Here is a 23,289-nt window from a genome sequence, read left to right as displayed (position 1 = left end):
AACCCTGTATGTAATGCAGCCTAGCTATAGGTGCCTCTTGTTCACTATTTATTCTAATAAACTTCATTCAAGAGCTGAAATGTAAGGTTTGTTTTCTTAAGGCTTCAATATCATTAGTGTGTATCAATATGTGGATGTCCAGCTAAACTGCCTGTGTTCATTAATTTCTTGATAAAACATAACTGTTCCTACATTTAAGCCATTAAACTAATTTTTATATAATTTTCCTTATATAATTCCTCTTTCTGTCCTCTTCCGAAAAAACATAAAAATATTTAAATATTTTTCATGTGATTTTTTTTCCAGAAATTTTTTTAAATTTCTGTAAAAATGCTGGAGAAATTTAAAAAAATACCAATATGTCAGCTCAACAATTTTCAAATCAAATTTCAAGTAAAAATTCAAAATTAATCCACGAAAAAGTTCACATTTTCCATCAAACTGATCAAATTAATGGTAACATACAAGCTGACAGGGTCGGTCACATGATCGAGGAGGGCTGATCATGTGACCGCGTGACGTAGCACGTCCATGCTGAGCCTCTTCTTCCACGCTGCCTCCACCTCTTGCCTGCTTTGGAGGCGGTTTGACTTGACAGTCTTGAGGAGTCTCACAGGAAAGCCTAAAGGTAAGAAAATATGATGACATGTCATTAACCAGAACAGTCACGTTGAAGCTATTCGGGCCTGGCTCGTCACGCGAGAACATTAGCTTAGCTTAGCAGAGCTGCTAGCAACTTTGCTGCCAAGGTAAACAACATGAGGTTGCAAATTGAACATATGCCTGTTGACAGCTAACTTACTATTGAATTTATTACAACTGCTGGAGCTAGTAAAAAAATATTTAACGCTGTCACAGCACTACATTTCCTGTTAGTTTATGCTAATCTTAAATATTGTGCTGCTAAACCATTAAGTAAATCAGACAGAAAGCTAACATGGAAGATAGCTAATACATTTACTATTTCCCTAAACCACCGCTGCTTTTTATCACTAACACTTCTCAAAAAACGTTGAAAGGTTGCCTTTCTGGCATAAAGCCAGTGTGATTCAGGAGCAGTGGGGGGAAAGTATTCAAATCCTTTACTGAAGTAAAAGTATCAATACAACAATGTAAAAATACTCAATAAACACACAAAGCTGCATATGAGCATTTGTGGCTTGCCCTCACTCCATTTTCTTCTACTCTGCTTTCTGAGCATGAGTATCTGCTGGCTGATGTCAACTTCCATCACACATAAACCTTGCATTTCAGGGTCATTTACTAGCTATAATTAGGATTATGTTCTCACTCCTACTGAACCTGACATCAAATGGCAGTCTGAAAAGGTCCAAACAAATGCCAGAATTATATGAATTATAAGTCCTGTTTAAACCACATCTGGATCCTGTACGTGCAGGGATAAACTGGCCTGGGGGTGAGGATCATTGGGAGAAGACATCGTTAAAACCTAACCTGGAAACGCAGGAATGTCTGCCACTCTTCAAACTGTGCCCCAGAGGACGTAGAAATATCAAAATGATCAGGAGCGAAGAAAGAGAGTGATTAATGTTCTGTAAATAAACAATTAGACAAACAAAATATCCAACAATTATACTCTGTGCTGCTAAAAGGTAGATGAAAGCTTTAAAGACAGAGAATTTAAAAAAAAGTCATCTTTGAGATATTTTTTGTTTCCAATGCAATATTTCTTATGTTTATAAGTCAGAAAGCTTGTGATCAAACTTCATACACCAATAAATTAAAAAATAGACTACTAATTACTAATACATGAGCTTGATTACATTTCAGAGATCCAAGTAAGAAGAAATTAAAAAAGTACTCTAAGATAGTTTTACACCAGTGACATTTCATTTAAATAACCTCAAATGCAAAAACAAAAGATATTGCAAATATTTCTGATACCACTTTGTTGTGTTAGTCATTTTTAAGATAGTGATACTTAGAAAATACATGTAGAAAAGTGTGAGTACAGATTATACAAAGTGCCCATATAGAGGTATTACCTTGATTTCGTCAATGACGGGGGCTGTATCCCTCAGTTTCTCTGAATGAGCAGTCATGTCAGCCTCACACAGCGCCAGCTCCGTATCTGCTTGGCTGCGCTTGACTCTCTCTGCTTCCAGCTCCAACTCACCTTCCTGTAGAAGACAGTGATGGGGCAACTGATCAAGCAGTCAAAGAGCAACTGGGGTGAATCAAGTTCAGATCAAATGCAAGTCTTAGAGGTCCACTTAATAAACTTCCACTGCATCAAAGGTCCAGTAAGGGTGCATCACATGATGATAGTTCAGTACAAACACTGTGCATGAACAGCATTTCTATATTAATAGGAGAAGTGACACCTTTGTTGTGCAACCATGTCCTTAACCTTGAGCATTAAAAGGTGTGATTGCCAGACAGAGACACTGTTGTTAAGTGGAGGAGGTTAAAGAGGTTTCCAGCTATATGATGTTAGACTTAAATGAAGTTAGGGAATCACAAGAGACTGATTTTTAAAACAAAGACTGAGATATCCTGACTTTTAATACATATGGGCCGAGCTCCAAAAACTAGATCCTGTACTCCCTGCTTGGTAAACACATGTCATTTAGACTCTGTTCCCCCAGGCTTTCCGTTTATAAATTTATAGTCTCCACGCCCAATCTTCAAAAACCTCATCAGGGTTAGTTTCTCAGACTTTTCAAAGCTCCTCCATAGAAAACAACTGTTTTCACAGGCTTGATAGTATTAATCATGACCAGTAAACCAAACTCCATCTGCAAAATCAGTGGATCAAAAATTGGTCAGTGGTCTTAATGGGATGTTTAAAATCACAATGTGCATGTATAGACTCATTGCAATTGATTATATTTTTCCATCTGTTTAAATGAATCAATGCTTATATCATTTGATTATGTTAATGCCTGAACATATGGCTCAAAAGAGACCCAAAGCAATGTACAAGTATTTTTCCTGAGGACTGAAGGAGAAGCAGTAGAGCCCAATGATACTGGATATCTGAGGCTGATACCAGATTCAATATACATTTTTGAGAGTTGAAAAAGTCTGATAAAGATATATATTGGCTGATATAATTTCTTTTACATAAAGAATAACAAACATTTTTTAAGGGTTCCTATAATTTGCTGATTTAAGAGTTGTGAACAAAATATATACTCACGAGGACACTTAACAGTTGAAAAATGAACTTGTCAGTGCTCACTGGTGGACAGTTTTTGTAACGGAGAAACCATTTCTCTTTTTTCTTTGCAGGGACTGTGCTGCAAGTTCTTACGGGACAAATATGCCCACAAGCTAAAATCAGAGTTTACTGAAAAGGAAAAGACTATTTGAAATAATCCCATTTGTGTCTGAGAGGACCTGAGAAAGTATGTTAACATGAAGCTGTGTGTTTGACAGAGATGAACAGTGAAAACTTCACCTTGAGTGAGAAGATCGTCTCGACCTCCTACATTCGACAGGGCTGCCAGGCGCGCCGCGGCCACGAGCAGCTCATCAGACACTTACTGGAGCAGGTAACGTCAACAACTGCCTTCATGTTTCCTCAAGGTCACTGCAGATGCATCCACATCTTATGCTGTGTGTGTGTGTGTTGCAGGGTAAGTGTCCAGAGGAAGGATGGAGTGAGGGTACCATAGAGCTCTTCTTGAATGAGCTGGCTGTGATGGACAGCAATAACTTCCTCGGCAACTGTGGCGTGGGGGAAAGAGAAGGCCGGGTGGCTTCCAGCCTTGTGGCAAGACGACATTACAGGTTCAAGTTTTGACATTAACTTTATTATGTTTGAACTGAGCCACTCTGCATCAATTTTTCAGTCAATAAACAGCCTAATTGTAGTACAGAAGGGCAGTTAGAGCTTGACTAATACTGGATTTGTGAGTTTGATATTGAGATTTAAGGTTTAAAAATATCTAATGATATAAATCAGCTGATATTTGTCTCTTAACATGAATAGTTTTTGATAAGGAAACCTTGAATTTGGTTATGGAAGAACCGCAACTAACATATGCACTTAAGCTTGAAAGTTCTGATCTGGGAAAAAGTAGTTTGACAAAACACTCAAGCTCCTGCTTGAAAGCACATCTCAGTCTTTTGCAGCAGATGGAGTTTGCAGAGTTGTTATAGAGATAGCTCAGTTGTCATCACGTTGCATTATCACTCAAGTACCATACTTGGGTCATGTTATGTCATGTATCTTCTGAGGAAGACTGTGACATGCAGTTGCAAGCTTCAGAACAAGGGAGTAAGTAGAGCTTGATTTTTTTTTTTTTTTTTTTTTTTTTTTTTTGGTCAAAGATATGTAGTGAGTGGGTCTTTTTTTAGTTGAAATATAAACTTGTCAGCACTCTCTGGTGGACAAACTATGTAATTGCATTCTGAGTTAACTAAGGTTTAAATTGCTCCTGTCGACGTATCTGTGAGGATTTACTTCACATGACACCGACATGCTCAGAAGCTCTAGGAATACTGTTCTTTATTAATGAACAATAACAAATGTGATTTTCATGCTTCACAAAGTTTAGGAAGTTTGTATAACTGTTGCTGCTGTGACATTCAGCTGTTTTATACAGGTTGATCCATGGCATAGGTCGGTCAGGTGACATTGCTGCTATTCAACCAAAAGCTGCAGGATCCAGCCTACTGAATAAGCTGACCAACTCCATCGTGTTGGACATCTTAAAGCTCTCAGGTGTGTTTATCTTATCAAACAAAGAGAATCACACTTTCCAAGAACATTCAGTTCTTTTATATTAAATAGTTTTTTTTAGGTTTTGCTACTCTTGAGCCACTAAACAGTTGAATGAAGAAGTTCTTTGACTAGAAATTTTTTTAAAAAAACACCCTGTGTGCTGTGTTTCAGGTGTGCGCAGTGTGGCGAGTTGCTTTGTAGTTCCTATGGCAACAGGAATGAGCTTGACTTTGTGCTTTCTGACCCTTCGTCATCGGAGACCCAAGGCTCGCTATATCATTTGGCCTCGCATCGACCAGAAGTCCTGTTTCAAAGCCATGATCACAGCAGGTGATAATGTGAATTTAATATCTAGCGCAGGCAGTCATTCCTGTCACCCTTACATCCTGTACGCAGAGGTCATGCAAAAATAGATCCGTGATTGAAATATGGAAGCAAACAGAGCTTCAATGATTGGGATTTTTCAGTCAGAAGTTGTTTTTGATACTATGAAATCCTGAAATAGTGCCATGTAAAGTGCACCCTATTTGCACTCTGTTAGCATTTTCAGATTAATCCAACTATCCAACACCGCCACTGTAAGCTAGTAAGAACTTGAAGTGTAATATTTACTGACAGAAACACACAATCACTTCCTGAGGGCTTTCACTGTCACTGGATCGTATCTCACTGATTTATTAGGCTTTGAACCTGTGGTTGTGGAGAATGTACTTGAAGGTGATGAGTTGCGGACAGACTTGGAAACAGTTGAGCACAAAATCAAGGAGCTCGGAGCAGAAAACATCTTGTGTGTTCATTCAACAACATCCTGCTTTGCCCCGCGGGTCCCTGACAGGCAAGGCTTTTCTAGACTTTTCCATGTTTGATTTACAAGTATTAAAAGGATTACATGAGGTTTTATATAGGTACATTTGTTATCTTGTCTTGTAGGCTTGAGGAGCTGGCCGCTATGTGTTCCAAATATAACATTCCCCACATAGTTAACAATGCATACGGAGTGCAGTCATCCAAATGCATGCACCTTATACAACAGGTAGGTATTTCTAATCTCCAATCATATCTCATGCAGTAGAATACTTGTGCATGTCTTCACTTGTAATCGTATGCAGCAGTTTGAACTGGAGAACACTTTCTTAATACAAATATGTGTGTATGTTGCTCATTGGCTACAGACACAGCGGTTGCTTAAATGTTTCTTGGACTTGTCTTTCATCAGGGGGCTCGTGTTGGAAGAATTGATGCCTTTGTACAGAGCTTGGACAAGAACTTCATGGTTCCAGTAGGTGGCGCCATAATCGCAGGTTTTGATGAGTCCTTCATCCAGGAGATAAGCAAGATGTATCCAGGCAAGTATTAACAATACTAAAGCTGTGCTTGTAAACATTAACAACATTACTTAATGATGAATTTGGAGTTTATAACCCTCTAAGGACATCATTAATGAAGTAAATTATTAATTTATTTAATTTTATTCGTAAAGCATGAACTAACACCACATTCTACAGCATTTATAGCTAGTTTGCAATGTCCATCCCTAGATGGGCCTTTTTAATCTGCTTGTGTAGAATACAGTCTAAAATGAGGAAAGTTATGATTTAAAGGGTAATGTTGCAGGTATTCTGTATCGTAAGTAGTTTCCTAAAACACTTCATCACTTCTGGTATTTGGCAAACGTTGCGCAAATAGAGGGGTCGTGTGATTGTGAGTATTTACATCAGCACAACTGTATAAATGATTAAAATTAACTACAGTCCCCATTTTCATTGTAATGAAGGTGCAGTGATGTGGTTTATTGATTTTTTTTTTTTTTTTTTTTTTTTAAAGTAGATCAGTGGCACAGAGGGATAAGCTCTATCTACATGTTAGGATAAAGTCATTGTTGGTTTTGGTCTTGTCATGTGGTTTGATGACAATAAGACAAAATGTAGAACATCACCAGACTTATCAGGAATTATTTAATTTAATTAATTAATCAGGAACTATTTGATCAAATAAAAAGTAAACAAAACCATAAAGCTGATCAAACATTGGATGCCAGCTTTTAATACTCAGCAGCTTTTGATTCTCAGCGCTACAGACAGGTTTTGGTTGGTACTCAGAAAATACTGAGATTCAATACTCAGCTATCATCTACAGCTATACAATTTCAAATTACCCTCTTTGGCAAGCAAGTTCTGTGCGGGAGACACACAAACAGTCAGAGAAAACTGATACCTGGTCTGCCATAGACATATACGAGAGGCTTCACCTTCACAGCCTGTAAGACGATGACACTCGTTTTATTGAAAAAGTTAATGTGAGAAATACTGTAGATATGTACACCTATAATTAGGTTTGCACGCGGCAAGGTGAATGTAGTTTATACAACAGCTTATCAAACTCACTGCTTGGCCTTCTTTGTCTAGGTCGAGCATCTGCCTCACCTTCCCTTGATGTCCTCATCACCCTTCTCACTCTGGGAGCCAGCGGCTATAAGAAACTCCTGTCAGAAAGAAAGGTGAGAGTATACACACATCACCTTCATAATACTAAATATAGTTTGACACATAATTCAGGTAGGATGTGATATCTGTTTAATGCTCTCAGATGGTTTGATTAGAACAATTAATGTGGCTTGTAATAAAAACGCTGCGGCGACGCATCGAGCTGTACCCCAGAAATTGTACATTGGAGTCAGCCTGAATATGTTCCTGTGTGTGTGCTGTGTCGACATCTTTCTCCTAAACTACTGCAAAGAACAGCTTACATAAGTCATATTGAATTGCAGTGAATCACATGCTTTGACTGTGCGCGTATAGCCTTCAGCTTTACCTGCATTCCGAGTGAGAAATGAGACTTTTCGACCTGAGCGAACGAAGTGCTTCGTCGCGGGAGGAGTTAAGGCGAAGAGAGATTAAATTGATCCAGAAGTTTCAGGAAACATCCCCCGGTGGCTCCTTGCTTTAAAGCAGAGTTGCTCATAATGCAGCACCCTCCTCTTCAGATGTAGGCACTGCAGCATTTTCACACCTCTGAACTGCTGTAGCGTAAATGTACTGTAAATATATACCGGACTATATGAGTTTCTCTTGATGATCAGACATCGGGAAGATTCAGAAATACATGACTCTTCTTTAATCTTCAAAAGACGGAGGCGGGACTTTTTTAGAAAGGACCTCACCTCGTTTTCTGACATGCTGGAGTAGTAAAATCCTTTGAAAATATATTGTGTAATCAGGAATCCGTCACTGATTTAAGTGGTTGTCCTTTTTAGACATGTGCAAGTCTTACAGTTATTGCTCCATAGCAATAAACAAAGGAAATTCCTCTGGCCTCTCACATGACCCGACGCCATCAAGGCTTATTGATTTCTCTTGATCCACATCATGCATAATTAATGTACCGGACCAGTTTTCCATAGTGTCTGCAGAACTGAGTGATTTCCTCACACGCCCCCCCCCCCGCCCATCTCCCCACCAGGGTCAAAAGCTTTAAATAATTCAGACATTTTATCTGGTGAGGTTAATTTTCAACCTCTTAGAAGATTTTTGAAAATAATCAGCAGGCGACGTGTGTTTTTGGTTAGGATGGGGGTTTAGTCATTACACACACTCACTTATTGTGGGCAGTGGCGTAGCCATGCACTCTCTCTGCCACTAGCACCCCGCCTCTCAGGATAATAAAGTCATCCTTTGTTATTAGAGAACAAGGGACACTTAGAGACTCTTGACATCATTGAAAGGCTGTTTGTGTTTGACTCATGACAGAGAAAATATTTTCCTTCTTGATGCTTTCAAATTAGGAACGTATGAGTCAGCAGAGTACGCTAAGGCTTGACACACACACACACATACATACACACATACACACACACACCCGCTGTTGCAGAGAGCAGATCCTTTAATGTGTCGATGCTTCACTGGGGAATCTGGCGCCAGTTACCTAGCCAGCAACCTAGCCAGCAACAAAAACACTGGGATTTGTTGTTGTGTAGCTTCCCCGCCTAGCCCGGGCTCATAACATCTGTGTCCAGAATCTCTTTGCCCTTATTCAGTCTTCCAAACACTTGCTTTGTGTATTCTACAGAAACTCAAACACACATTGTCAGCACATTTAAAAAAAAAATTTAAAAAAAAATAAAATATTAAAAATCTTGTTTTAAAAGCATGTGTTCCTCCTCTCCTCCCTCTCTAATTGATCCCAGAGGTGGACGTGTGATGTGAGTAAAGACCCTGATCAGAGACGGAGAAGAAGCAGGCACACTGCTTGCGTTGAAGCTTGGAGGGAAACGCATATAGGCGGGCGGGGAGGCGGGCAGGGGGGAGAGAGGGAAGGGGAAGGGAGGGGTATGGACATGAACTGGCCTGTTCGCGGGTAAAATTGCTTGATTAGCAATAAATCAAGGCTGCTGCTGCTAAAATAAGGTTGTGGCAGTGTGTGAAAGGAGCATTGTACTACTATTTATAGTTCTTTTGTGTGGCCCTCTGCTCCCTCTAGTTTTGTCTCTCCATGCCTCTTCTTTGTGTCTGCATGTCCTGCAGGAGATTTATTCGTTCCTGGCTCAGGAGCTGAAGAGCCTGGCCTCAGCACATGGGGAGAGATTGCTTCACACCCCACATAACCCCATTTCACTGGGTAAGCTCAATGTACTGGTTACAGGCTGGCAGGTCCATATATTTTGATTTATTTGGGGTTTTTTTTAATAGTAAAAGCTACATTTCTCACCATGTATTTGTCAGCTTTTTAAGTATTGGTTATTTAGTGAAATAAAAGTGTGTGTGTGTGTGTGTTTGTGTATATGTGTTGGGTGTGGCACCTCTCTCCTCCAGCCATGTCTCTGGATGGTCTCCAAGCCGGGTGTGACAAGGCAGTGACTCAGCTGGGCTCCATGCTGTTCACCCGTCAAGTGTCGGGAGCCAGGTATGGACACTTAAAAAAGGGCATGGCAACAATCTGGCTGGAAATGGGTGTAGAGGGGAGGGAGAACAAGAGGGTGTGGAGGGAGCAGCGTGTGTGCGTAGAGGGGTTGGGAGGAAGCTCCGAGAGATAGAAGGTGAGTCCACGTGTCACTTAAGTCGAAAATGGGTTTGATGAGGTGCGTGTTGCCAAACAAAATGGCCAGCGGACATCTGCAATCAGCCAGATGGAACTGCTGAATATGGTGGAGTGGAAACTACTTTAGATGATTAGAGTGTCCTTCCTATCAGCACCGCCTTCTAATTCAGCAGGATGTTTCCATTACAGAGAGGTGTTGTCTCCACTGGGACAACAAACTCTGACGCAGCTTTGACAGCCATGTTCTGGCTCCCACTGCTAGTTTTTCTTAGCAATAGGGAGGAGTATTCGTCAAATCTTCATTGTTGCCTTCTGCCTCAGTCACTCAGTGCTGCATAAATGCAGGATTCAAAGCAGGGGGGGGGCTGCTTTTTGTCATTTTTTCCTTCCGGCATTTTTTTGACCAACCATGGGAGACCATCTAAATATTTTAAATATCCTCAATGAAAGATTTATTTGGGTCATTCTGTCATGATTGTTTTGTGTTGTTCAGATGTTAATGCACTCATGGCTTAATTTCGTTTTAAAAAGCATAAAAGAAATGGCTTCCACGGTTCCTTCCCTTCCTCCAAGTGAACATTTTTCCAAGGTCAGAGTGTGGAGCTTACTCAAATCTTTTATCCTTGTATCTTAGTAGCATACTTAACGAGGGGCGCTGACTTCTGGGGTTTATGACACACATTAATCTTTAATATCTGTGGCAGTATATAATAACTCTTTTTATTTAGTGAAGTATTTTCAGTGCTAGACATGAATTCAACATTTTGTATAAAATTTCAAGCGTTGCAATCGTAAGGGTTACGTCATATTTGTTGTTTCTTGATTTATCTCCTGCGACTTAAAGAATTTATCAATACATCATTTCTATGGGGTCACAGTGGTACTACTGTGAGAGGCAGCTGGCTTTCTCCACATCAACAATGAGCTATTCTCTCATCCAGCAGAGTTCTACATCTTATTACAATGCATTTCTTATCCATGATGGTTTTTCTCATACACATGGTCCTAATAGGTCCTAATGGCAAGGTTTCTCTGACAGAGGAGAAACCTTGCCAAACTTCAGAGGAATTGGTATTGTTTATAGGGATGCACCAATCTGTCTTTTTCAGACCCGATATCAATATCTGGGCATTGAGTATCAGCTGATACAGAGTACCAATCCGATACCAGTGTTTAATCAATAAGCTGTATGCTTCACTGTGTGGAAGAGACTGGGATCATTCTTTCATGTGTAAGACAACATCAGGCTTGACTTAAACATTGCTTTCCTAACTTTGTGACACAAAATGTAACAAATAAATACACAGATATACATTAACTGAATTGTTTTTTATTAAAATAATGGTATGTGATACTAGATCAACCCATTGTCACCGATAACCGATCCAGCTGTTTGAGTCACTATCGGACTGATATCCAATATCAGTATCGGTGCATCTCTAATTGTTTACAGTATTGCAGAGTCTGACTCTTGGAAACCAACTTGAGCTCAAAAGTTCACTTGTTTTTCACTGTGAAATCCACCTCTGAATAAATTTAAAACTGCAGTAAGTTGATTTTGCAGTTTACAATGCGGCACTGCCTCAAGCCTCTCATCTCGGCTTTTTAAACAAAACAACTGGCGAGTTTGTGAAGAGATTTACTCAGCCGAGTAAAGCTTCTAACTTTGCAAAGACAACAACTAGCAGGAGTTGAATTACAAGGTAAACCTTTCCTGTTAGCATCTCGTAAACTGGCTTGACACAAATGTATGTTCTTGACAGAGCTGTCACATGCTAACTGCTAATGGTTACCTTCATTTAAGCAACATGCTCTTAAAGCTAACAATTGCATTTAAACCACAGAAATTCCAGTGAAATATATAGTAGCATTTTCTGTATAAATGAGAAAAGATCTATCTTTTCATCTATGAGAATTCTTGCACAGTATGTTTTATTAAGTCTTGACAGCTGTTAGAGTAGACTATAACAGAGGGACAGAGTTGTGGCCTGTGAAGGCCTCTTGCACTGAACATTAGTGAATGGTGAATTGCTTTTCATAATGAAATACTTTACTTTATGCTTAGTTTTACATATATATTGAGTAAGTAATGCAAATAGTGTAGTCATTTGACTTTCCTGGTGAATCACAAGATGTTATTGCTACAAGCTCATCAGATGGTAACTCAATGAGTTAGGGTACTACTTCATTATTAGCTTAAGCTTTGGCCAGGCCATAGTGAAAAAATAATTAATTCTAGATGTTAAATAGTCTTTACTTTACCACATCATGCTTGTTTTTCATCTGTGTGTCTAGGGTAATACCACTTGGCAAGGAGCAGACCATAAGCGGACACACATTCCGCGGCTTTATGTCGCACTCGGAGGTGTACCCCTGCCCTTACCTCAATGCTGCCTCAGCTGTGGGCATCACACGTGAAGATGTGACACTGTGCATAAAAAGACTTGACAAGTGCCTGAAGACGCTGAAGAAAGAGGGAACTGCAGTTAAAAGTAGTTCCCCGTTACCACCAAAGTGCCAGGAGGACGCTACTGGAGAATGACTGAGCTGAAATAGGAACGTTTCAACAGTCACTGTGACCATGACATTGGCATTGTTTATTTTTTATGTATGTGCGTCATTATGAATGTATACATGTAATTAAAGATATCTCTAAGGAATTAAAAACACACTGTAATAAGGTCAAAGACGGAGCTCAGCACCAACAGCTGGCGATGAAACTGTGTGCAGGTGTTCATAACAAACAAAAATGACACAAGCTGATGTCATTGATTAATTCCCTCCTGTGAAAGTGCGCTCATTAGTAGACATTGTAAGAACAAAACCTGCATACAAATGCATCTCAGAGAAGTATGGTTGTATATCACTGATCTAAAAATAGACCAAAGCATCTGCAAAGACTGTTGATGTATTATTTAGGTATATAATATTATGCTTCACTTTATTATGAACTTTGGACTCAGAATATAATATTACGGATCTACTGCTCTACATAGCCTTTACTATGTCTGTCATTTTTCCTAATTAAAGCCATCTAAACCCCCCCTCCCCAGTGCAGTTATTGGATGAAATATGTTATAAACTAGCCAGTCTTTCAGTTTGAAAACAATGTTGGAATGTAATTAACTGCGAGTCCTCTTTTAGTCTTTGCTACTGATAGGCAGATAGTGCATGCTTGTTTTGGGAATACATGAGGCTTTTACACTCGTTGATATATGAAACGATATAGCTTTATAATCTAGTATGTTGTGCTTATCTTCTGCAGTGTGTTGTAATGCGATACCAATGGTGTTGAACCATTAACTCCATTTGAACCCTGTGTATTGGATTAGCTCATTTATTTTCAGGCTCTGTGACAGATAGCAAGTAACGGATAATCAATGATGTACACCAAACATAGATCACTCCTGTGTTAAGTAGAGGAAATGTTCACTGTTAGTCTCAGTAAGGACTTGTTCTGTTTGTACTCATATCTTAAATGCAGTTACTGTAGCTGTTAAACTGGATTTTACTGTTGTAAGCGTAGGATGAATTTGGATTCTCCCTCAGCAGAGAACTTCACCAGGGGAATTGATCTTTAATCACACCAGTCTCCATGTTTGCACATTTTAGAGGTTTCCTCTCCCTCACTCCCTCCGATCTCAGTCATTAAGAAGCAGAGCAGGTAGTGCCCAGAGGCACAAAAATAGACTCCCACTAAAGCCTCTCTGACTGATGACTAATCTATATTTCGGTACTGCACCGTCCAAGTTCTTCCTGCCCCCTCCCCTTCCCCTTGCTGTGTTTTTATCAAGTTTGATTGCTCTTTGAAAAGCTTGAATCACGTGAAGTAGACGTGTTCTGAAATACTTATGCGTGGATCAGAATTGGAAGTACTAGCTGTCATGTATACATTTGACAGCTGCGTAGTCGCTGCGTCAGTGCAGGGCGCAGGTGCGCGTGGGTACAGTAATGTATCCAGTCAGCACATTTTGGCTTTCAACTGCAATTAGTAATGCAGGTCAGAATACATGTATAGCAACAGCAACTGCAGAACCAATCTTCCCAGCTGCCTTTGAATGTGAGCTGGCATCAGAGAGATAAGGGTGCTGTATCAGCACACTTTCACTGTTCCCAAGCTGTACTCAACCATTTACAAAATACAGTGGAAAAACACTGTGCAGCGTGACAGCGTTGGTACAGTGCAGCACTCTGAAAAACAGAAGTGGCTTCCACAAAATGCTATTTTCTTGGTTTCTTTTGCAGTGGCAATTCATCAGCTTCAGTCAGAATTAAGAAATAATCAGCTGTAGATGGTTTGAACGGCTGCTTGTGAATGCGGCACACAGCTCCATGACGTAACAATTTACATAAACAAAGGTGGGTGTCTTATAATATACACTAACTGTCTGGTGAGGGGCCTTTTTGTCTCCCTCCATTCCCCGTCATCACTTTGCAGTGTCTCCCCATGTTTTGCTGATGTGGCAGAGATGATATGGGGATGGGGAGAGTCAGACACTTTTTTTTGTGCCGGCAGTTTTAAAGGATCCCTTTCTATAGATCAACTCTGCTGCAGTGTGTAAATCAGAAAAGGTCTTGCACACTGGCTGTTCTATTCAATCGAGTTATCAATGTGATAGTGTCACGCATTGCCAAGAGGAAGATCAGATACATGAAACTGATGATATCATGAACGCTTAGGGGAAACAAGCCACGTTATGACCCCAGTGAATTAGCTTTTCCATCAGTGTTAAAGTGTTGTCTTAATGTTATAATGGCAAAACTCTTGCAGCTTCTTATTTCCCTGAAACTCAATTGATTGTTTACCTTCATCCATCCTCACCAAAATAGACTGCCTTTAAAAATATCCCTCCTGGATCTGCATGCCACACACTCAATCATAAGCCTCAAGTAGCCTGGGGATGTTGCTGGATGACAAATGGCCCTTCGCTCCTGGCTCTCATCAGCTGCCAGGTAGAGTTCAGTGATGATGGAGTGTCAGAGTGGCATAAAAGGCCATAGATTAGCAGACGGGTACCAAATGGGGCCACAGTTAACAAGACTACCAACAGGGCCATTTGGTAAACAAAACAGTGCCATAGGCATATTGCACCTGGCAAGTATGAAAGTTAACAGACCTGGCCTCTTATTTGTCAGACATCTAAGATCTAAAAGTTATTAACTTAGTGTGAAGAATAAGACACATTTATCAAGCAGACTTACTTCAACATACAGGGAAGTTTAATAGTGATCACATGGGTAATCATGTTTATGCTCAGAGCAGGAAAAGCCATTCAGATACAAGGAATAAACCCATCTACATTGTAAATTAGATATATTTTTTAAAAGTTCATGCTGTTTATGTGATCTCCAGTAGCAATTCACATATTGTATCAATAGCAATTTTATACATTTCTAATAAACAAATAGGCTATATGAATGCTGGAGGAAATTGGCTAAAATGGAAACAAACAGAAAACCAAACTGCAGAGTTTGACACCAAATTGACACCAAAATGAAGATGCACGAAAAGTTGTTGGAAACAAAAACAATGCCAGCTTTATTCTTATTGTTTGCACCCCTGGAAAACACACACATACACAAACATCCTAGTGATGTAACATTTATAGATCAAATGCAAATAGTAGGTAAAACCACCCCATTCTACATTATACATCGCTTCAGATAATGTATTACTCATGTTGACTATTGTAGTCATGTTTAAGAGACCTCTGGCGCTCACTTGAATTGAAGAGTGTTTTGATTAAATTAAATTTGATGAATTGTTTTATTCTTACGTTTGCAAGTAAAGTGAAGGATACTTCTATGTCTCTTGATTCCAAAATTTGAACTTAAAATACTGTACAGACGCCATATACCGTCACTCAGATCGCCATTACATTTGTTTTAGAAACTAATAACTGAGCTGCTGTGTGTGGACCGCCACAGAGACGCTGTCCTTGGTGCTGCAGCTATGCGCCTCCGAGCCTCTGTGTGGAGGAGGGGTATAGCTTACTGTATATAAAATGTTCCAATGTAACAATACATCACTCCCTGGCGTCTGAGTCAAATGGTTTGGCCTCATCGACAGACTTCCACATGACACCTTTGATTCTAAATCTTTTGAACAAACCCGTATTGTAAAATCACTGCCAGAATTGCGCCAAAATTGTCAACAAAATATTAATGCATATGTAATTGACGTCGTTTGAAAAGTATTTGTGGAAATCTAGAAATACATTTAATTGACAGCATGCGGTATATCTGCATGTTGTCCTTACAGCAATGCCACACATGTTCAAAATGTCAATGTCTACATGCAAGAAGCGTCTCTGAAAGCGACATTATGTGACACATACGCTTTACCAGATCGGCTGTGGCAGCCAGAAGCAGGCTCATAATGTTTTTTTTTTTTTTCGATGTATGGCGCATGGCTGTTTAACCAACAGTTATCCGACTGGAGCTCTGACTTAATAAATAATTAAAGTGGACGGAGGGGAGCTGCAGCTGATTTGCTGATGTCAGGGAGCCAGTGCAGCATTTCATGGTGCAGGGTGTAAACGCGCGGTGCCATCTGCCTCGATCGGTGCTCTCAGCAAACCTCACACATGCAAGCCCGGCAAGAAAGATGCTGCCAACTCTTAAGATTTGGGCACTGTTTTCTGTGTCGCTGTGCTGTCTGTCTCAGCCGGGTCATATGAAGAAGGCTTTCCGATGTCCTTCAACATGCAGCTGCTCCAAGGAGTCTATTATTTGCGTCGGGTCCTCCTATGTCCCAAGGATTAGCCCCAACGACATCAATTCTTTGTGAGTAGCCTTCTTATATGATGTTTACTAAACAATACATGTGTAGGCAAGGCATGCATGTATAATATGCAGCAATACAGGCTCATTAAGTTTCATTATAGTTGTCCGTGAGCTATTTTATAACATATACCCTGTATATAAGAGCTGAGGTTGAAAAGCGACGCAGTCCTGTTTCTTTTCTGTCTACCCTGGTTAATCACTTTTCTGTATTTTATGTTTATCTTTCAGGAGTATCGTCAATGGGACTTTCTCCGAGGTCAAAGAGGCAATGTTTTCTCACATGTCATCTCTTCAGCTACTGTAAGAGTAATTCAACTGCTTATCATTCCTTATAAGATTTCATGTGTCGCCCTTATCTTGTAGAAAAGGCCTCTATTTGGAAAAAATACTAAACTGATTTTGAATGTCATTTCAAATTCAGGTTTAAATTTGTGACTTTCAAAATGTATCTTTACTGTGGATGCTTAACATCATCAGACTGTATGGCCCAATGGTGGTAGACATCTGACCGTCTTAAGCTGCAATACACACAACATTACATGTTAATCATAAACCAAGGTCTTGGCATGTAATAACATGAATAAGTTAAGGATTTGATGCTTTTGAAGAACAGGTAGGCCTATGTCCAGTAACTAACTTTCTATGTGGCTACATTATTAAACCTATTTGCAAGGAAGGCTTTTTTTAAAGGTTTGGAAAGCTGGAAATAAATTAAAGCACAATAATGGAAATCTAGTGCTGAGCTTTCAGAGTAGCCCCATGCTGTCCTGTACTTAAAAGAGGCCATCAATCTACTTTGTTACTCAAGCAGTGATTGCTGTGAAGTCAGCAAACAAAGGCGTGGCAGGTATAGGGCATTTAACCAAAGTGATTACACACTTTAGGATTTACATTTCATGGTAAGAGTGCAGCTGCTGTCATAGCCTGGTAACTTTTTTTTTTTTTGCCTCATACCATGACAAAATTTTCACCATACAATAGTCATTTAATGTGTGTTACATCTTGGTATATGAGGAGTAACTGTATATCTTCATACAATAGAAGAATTCAGGGAACGCTGTTTCCAGTGTGTTTTGTATAATGTTTGTTTGGTAAGATGTGGGTTGGTTTTTTTTACATTTAGTAGTAGCACATTGCACTAAAATGGTGATAGAGGCCATAAAATAACCAAGTGATGTGATTATTAAACTTTCCCGTGTTGATTTCACAAGTGTGTTGACATTAACAAATTTATTGAGAGCATCTGGAGATGGTGCTGTTTTGGCTACTGAATTTATTGTGTTGTTGTTAAGCTAGCTAATTTACAATCTGAGAAATTTCTTCTGCACTATTTTGCCAGAAAGAAGCATGAAACAGTACATCATGTTGGCAGCCAGCATTTGTTAAAGTGTATTTTATTATTCATTACAGGCTTCTGAATTCCAATTCTCTCACAACTATAAGGGATGATGCATTCTCAGGCCTTCCACATCTGGAGTACCTGTAAGTTATTTTATTGTTTTCATCAAGGTAGGACAAAGACATTCAGTGAATTAGTGTAATAACACGTGTGTTGTGTTTGCTCTATTAATTTAATAAACTTTAGCTAGCACTAACATAACAGTCCTCTGGGAATGTTATTATGGACATGGGGTTATGTGGTTGGATGTGGTTGGATGATGGTCTTTTCTAAAGTGAAAGGGGTAGGGAAGTCCAGACTGTATGCCCTCCAGTGGTACAATTTGTACCAGAATCTTAAGTCACATATCTAAAACACATTTTCTAAAAAATGATTACAAATTTGTATCAGTATTGTTTGTGGCATTATGGTCTTTTTGTATTCTGTATAATCACCAAGCCTGATAATAGTAATTTGAACAAAAGAGGATGAATCAAATTAAGTGTCATCTATTCATTGAAAATGTCAACTTCATTCGACCATTTTTGTGACTGAAGTCCTAATCAAACTTTGTAAATAACAAATTTAAATCAAAATATTTCAACCTAACCATAACACCAAATATTATTGAACTTATTGAAATGTGTGTAGCAGCAGTTTCATTGCGGTTCAAGAAAATATAAATATGCTGTATTGGTACAAAAATCTTATTTGGCATGATATGTATTAACTTGTTTATGACCATAAGTATGCACAAATGTCACCAGAATATTTAGTATCATTTTCAAAAAAATTCTAAATGGATCATTTTAGTCCTCTTTCTGAGGATGCAATGTCACTACAAGGAGGTGACTTGATCATTTTCCCTCCCCCTTCACAGAAACAGGTGCTTTTGGCGGAGATTTGGCTCAAAATACAATATATGTATTAAATGCTGACTTTCATTGTTGTTTTTCATGTCTCTTGAGAAGCAAAATATGATTAGCCGCATGCAACATTATGCATGTGACAAAAGTGATGAAATATCACAAACACATGATTTCTTATACACACTGACTTTCTGCATTTTTTTAATTACTATGCATTTTAGCGAACTGCCTTACCCCAAACTTATCACTAAATCCACTATGTTTTGTTGTTATCTTCCACAGGTTCATTGAAAGTAATAAGATAGAGACTACATCCAAATATGCCTTCAGAGGACTCAGGGACTTGACTCATTTGTATGTTCCAAAATTTTAAAATTATACCCTAACAAAAATGTACATATTTTGTAATATTTACCTGCTGAAAATGATTTTAATACAGAGCAACTGGATCATTGTAAGTGGTGCTAAATAGTGTTTTATTTGGATTAAGGGTAATAGTGTTGAACATTAATGGAGATACGGTGTAAGACTGAAAAATTGAATTTCCATCGCAGGTTTTTATGTCAGTTATCCACACATTTCCACACAGCATATGAGAATATTTTTCTGTTGCTAGCAGTAAAATTACACTCTTACTGGGTAACATTTGCTGATTGTATTGATCCAATGCTGTTGTGTGTAGGTCTTTGGCAAACAACAACATCAAAGCCTTGCCCAGGGACCTCTTCATTGACCTGGACTCACTGATAGAGCTGTAAGTTTGTCACTCAGTTAAAAGTGTTGGGGTTAATAGTGGAATGTCCTTTACTGTCCTCACAATCCAAAAGAATTTGTCCTGAGTCATATTTAGAAATTTATGTCTTCTATTTTTTCAATATCTCACTTTGCCAACTCACCAACTATGTTCATCTGTAGTGCAGTGCATTATGTATAAAATATCTTCTTACATGGCTTTTAGCTTGTCTGCTTTGATTTTTTGCAATGACATACAGTACTCATCCTCTACAGGGACCTGCGAGGCAATGCCTTTGAGTGTGACTGCCGTGCCAAATGGCTGATGACGTGGCTGAAGAACACCAATGCCACAGTGTCAGATGTCGTGTGTGCTGGACCTGAGGACTTGAAGGACAAGCGCCTCAATGATATGACCAGCCTGCACAATGAGTGTATCTCAACAGGTGAAAAACACCTGAGCCAGCTGGCCTTGTCTCTAGTCCAAGTGGCATCAGTATCAGCCAACTTACCTGTGACTTACAGCAAGCAGTAAGAAAAGGGAAAAGTGTAGCCTTTGAATGTATCTAACTCTATTAATTCAGAATATGCCTTTCCACAGATTTCGTCCTCCATCAGTCCGTGGCATCAGAGTCTCTGTCTGTTGACACATTCAGCTACAAAAATGATGTCTATGTGGCTATTGCTGCTCCCAGTGCAGAAAGCTGTATGGTTTTCCAATGGGACCACATAGAAATGAACTTCAGGACTTATGATAACATAACAGGTATGACAGTGTAATGACAAACTGTCTCATAATACCCTGGTTGAGTTTTAGACTCATGTCTATGGCCCATTTATTTCCATTTCCCTGCCTTTCAGGTCAGTCCATTGTGGGATGCAAGTCACTTGTCATCCAGGACCAGGTATTTGTCATTGTAGCTCAACTCTTTGGTGGCTCCCACATCTACAAGTTTGATGAGGATCAAAGCAGGTTCAGCAAGTTCCAGGAAATTGAGGTGTCCAAGATCTCCAAGCCCAACGACATTGAGGCATTCCAGATTGGCCCTGACTGGTTCTTTGTGATTGCTGACAGCTCAAAAGCAGGCCTGTCCACCCTCTACAAATGGAATGATAAGGGTTTTTATTCATACCAGTCGCTGCATGAGTGGTATCGTGACACAGATGCAGAGTTCTTGGACTTGGATGGGAAGGCCCATCTTATCTTGGCAAGCCGCTCACAGGTGCCTGTGATCTACCAGTGGAGCCGGAGCAACCAGAAGTTTGTCTTGCAGGGCGAGATCCCCAACATGGAGGATGTAGTAGCTGTGAAGCACTTCCGAATCAAGGAGGAACTCTACCTGGCTATGACACGCTATATTGGTGACTCCAAAGTTCTACGATGGGGTGCCAAACAGTTTGCAGAGATTCAGGCCTTACCTTCAAGAGGCTCCATGATTCTTCAGCCGTTCGTTTTCAAAGAACGTTACTACCTGGCACTGGGAAGTGATTACACCTTCTCACAGATCTACCTGTGGGATGATGACAAGAAACTCTTTGACCGCTTCAAGGAGGTGTACATCCAGGCACCACGGTCTTTCACCGTGGTTTCCACTGACCGTCGGGACTTCATCTTTGCCTCTAGCTTTAAGGGAAACACACAGATCTTTGAGCACATCATTATTGACTTGAGCTTGTGAGGGGTTGGCTTTAATGCCCCTCCTGCAATCAAACGTCTTCCACTAAAAAGATACAGCCATGAAGGGAAAAGTAAGGAGGAAAACAGACTTCATGAACTATTCCTATAGTTTTTGCCACAAATTAGAGCTGAGTCAAGTAGTATTTGGAATCCTTTTAGTTTGAGCTCATGTTGACTGTGCCTCAATGGCCTTGTCCTCTTAACCGTTCTCATGGCCTCTCAGACTTTCAGAGGTACTACCATTTTAGGAAGGCTGTCAGTCAAGAGGGTGGACAATTGGACAAGGCTGTTGGTATTGTCTTAAAAATCCAGCTCCTGAAGTTGGAAATATTTGAAATATGATTTGAGCTGTTTGGATGTATAGATTTTGCAATGATAAGTTTGAATATCCCTTGTGCTAATGGTTTTATACGAGAAAAAATATACACCAGGACCCGAGAAAGATCATATTACTAGTTTTGTTTTAGTCTCATCTAGGGCAACTGAGGATGAAACGGGTGTGGTTGCTCATGTATGTACCACTTACCTCATGTCCTCATACCCTGTGGTAATGTACTGTATGTTGCCTTATCAGCGCTGGGGTTCTGTGTTCTGATGGGCCTACAGTGCCTCCCTCTGGCCATGATAAAGTATCACACCCCTTGCTTTTTCCATACAGGGAATGTCTTGAAAGCACAAACCTTTAACCATTGATGCTGAGATCCCAGTCCTTAGAGTGTAGTTGTTTAGTGGTAAATGTTACTGTAGGTGCTATAGATTATATGGCGTACAGTAAAAAAAGAAATGGTTTGTTGTTTAAGAAGGTGAAATATTCAGGACTGGATAGCTAATGCCTTCTTAGGCAAACATATATGAATGGATAGACCCCATTTACTGGTAGATACCCTTTTAGTTTAGAGGTACTATAAGTGGCAAGGTAAACAGAAGCTCTTTTTAATCCATGTAGTGGAAAGAACCTGTGTTTAGGTGATGTCAGGGAAATTAAACTATACATGTTTGAAAATAACAACAATTGTTGGTCCACTGACATAATTTAACATTTCTTTATAGTCTATTACTAAAAAGGCTCCTCAGTATTATTGAACTGCTTCTGACTGGGACCTTGACACTGGTCTGTCACTGGAACAGATGAAGTCAAAGGTCAAATAAATACATTTGAATGAGGACATAATTTGTTCATCCAAAAATGGAAGAAACAAAATGTTTATGTAAATATATCTACTCTAGTTGAGAGGCTTTTCAGTCTGTCATTCTGTTTTTTGAAAATACTGAATGTTGACTGACAAGCTACAAAATGTACATAAAACAAGGACTGCAGTGCCACTTCCTGTTTGTCACACAAAAATCAGAATGAAACTTTGCACTTACTTTAAAAAGAAAAAATGTTACTGCAGCTTGCAAGAGCATGACATTCAAAAAAGAGTGTTTACTAAATTCTTTTTAGATAAACCTAACAAACTCAGAAGTCTTAACACTCTTCTATTCATTAAGTGAATGGTATTGCAAATTAAAAAAAAATGTAATGGAATATGCAAGCTTTACAACATGCAGATTCTTTTATATGATTTTGTTTTAAGCATATTGAATGTTACTCTCGAAGTATACTGTAAGTTTAATCAGTTGAGTATCAAAATAAATGTGTAAAAATATGATTGTAAGTTGTGTTTAATCATTTATTGACCATTAGAATTATGGGATATTATCTGTCAGAGTTAATCATTTCCCCTCTAGGAGTAATTAATTAGTCATTTATAAGGAAAACTCATAATATAATGTGACATCTCTATGACTTTCTTAATGAAGCATTTGGGGATTTTAAAGCTGTACCAATCAATATTTTTATAATAATGTATCAAATGAGTGTGTGTTATGTGAAAGAGTTTCTCTTAGTGACAAATCCACAGAGAATTATAAACTGACTCTGCAGTACCTCTCTGCTCCATGAAGCGTTTTAGCATCTCTCAGCTTATTGTTTTGGTTTTATGACCCACAACTTCACTGTTTTGGATCACTATCACCTCTCTCATCAACCTTGTTTCCAGTCGCAGCAGGCAGCTGTTTTTATCGAAAAAGCCCTGATAAACCCACTGCCCAACATCAAACTGCAGACAAAGTTAGA

The 23,289-nt window shown here is 39.3% G+C and overlaps 2 protein-coding genes across 4 annotated transcripts; both read left to right on the top strand.

The window, feature by feature from the left end:
- The first annotated feature begins 506 nt into the window (after positions 1–506).
- On the top strand, positions 507–12,771 carry sepsecs (Sep (O-phosphoserine) tRNA:Sec (selenocysteine) tRNA synthase). 2 transcript variants are annotated; one of them, XM_044341373.1, is made up of 12 exons: positions 507–628; positions 3,403–3,518; positions 3,602–3,756; positions 4,575–4,693; positions 4,865–5,023; positions 5,375–5,528; positions 5,624–5,726; positions 5,910–6,039; positions 7,099–7,190; positions 9,214–9,307; positions 9,502–9,592; positions 12,023–12,771. In XM_044341373.1, exons 1-12 carry the CDS (start codon positions 532–534, stop codon positions 12,267–12,269), a joined length of 1,557 nt encoding a protein of 518 aa, XP_044197308.1. In that variant the 5' UTR covers positions 507–531; the 3' UTR covers positions 12,270–12,771. The 2 variants fall into 2 exon arrangements, with proteins under 2 accessions (XP_044197308.1, XP_044197309.1); XM_044341374.1 differs by lacking the exon at positions 507–628 and adding an exon at positions 686–749.
- On the top strand, positions 9,505–22,828 carry lgi2a (leucine-rich repeat LGI family, member 2a). 2 transcript variants are annotated; one of them, XM_044341372.1, is made up of 9 exons: positions 9,505–9,592; positions 16,395–16,513; positions 16,742–16,813; positions 17,924–17,995; positions 19,043–19,114; positions 19,443–19,514; positions 19,769–19,938; positions 20,094–20,258; positions 20,354–22,828. In XM_044341372.1, the coding sequence occupies exons 2-9, from the start codon at positions 16,404–16,406 to the stop codon at positions 21,169–21,171; spliced, it is 1,551 nt and encodes a 516-aa protein (XP_044197307.1). In that variant the 5' UTR covers positions 9,505–9,592; positions 16,395–16,403; the 3' UTR covers positions 21,172–22,828. The 2 variants fall into 2 exon arrangements, with proteins under 2 accessions (XP_044197307.1, XP_044197306.1); XM_044341371.1 differs by lacking the exon at positions 9,505–9,592 and having other exon boundaries at positions 12,861–16,513.
- The last annotated feature ends 461 nt before the right edge of the window (positions 22,829–23,289 follow it).

Source organism: Thunnus albacares, chromosome 22 (genome assembly GCF_914725855.1).
Source record: "Thunnus albacares chromosome 22, fThuAlb1.1, whole genome shotgun sequence".
Classification (NCBI taxonomy): Eukaryota; Metazoa; Chordata; class Actinopteri; order Scombriformes; family Scombridae; genus Thunnus; species Thunnus albacares.
This window is presented reverse-complemented; position numbering and strand designations above follow the sequence as displayed.

Coding starts and splice junctions, on each gene's coding strand:
- sepsecs (XM_044341373.1), top strand. CDS start 532: ATGCTGAGCCTCTTCTTCCACGCTGCCTCCACCTCTTGCCTGCTTTGG. Junction 4,694..4,864: donor GGACATCTTAAAGCTCTCAG/GTGTGTTTATCT, acceptor GCTGTGTTTCAG/GTGTGCGCAGTGTGGCGAGT. Junction 9,308..9,501: donor ACATAACCCCATTTCACTGG/GTAAGCTCAATG, acceptor TCTCTCCTCCAG/CCATGTCTCTGGATGGTCTC.
- lgi2a (XM_044341371.1), top strand. CDS start 16,251: ATGGTGCAGGGTGTAAACGCGCGGTGCCATCTGCCTCGATCGGTGCTC. Junction 16,514..16,741: donor CCCAACGACATCAATTCTTT/GTGAGTAGCCTT, acceptor TTTATCTTTCAG/GAGTATCGTCAATGGGACTT. Junction 19,115..19,442: donor CTCAGGGACTTGACTCATTT/GTATGTTCCAAA, acceptor TGTTGTGTGTAG/GTCTTTGGCAAACAACAACA.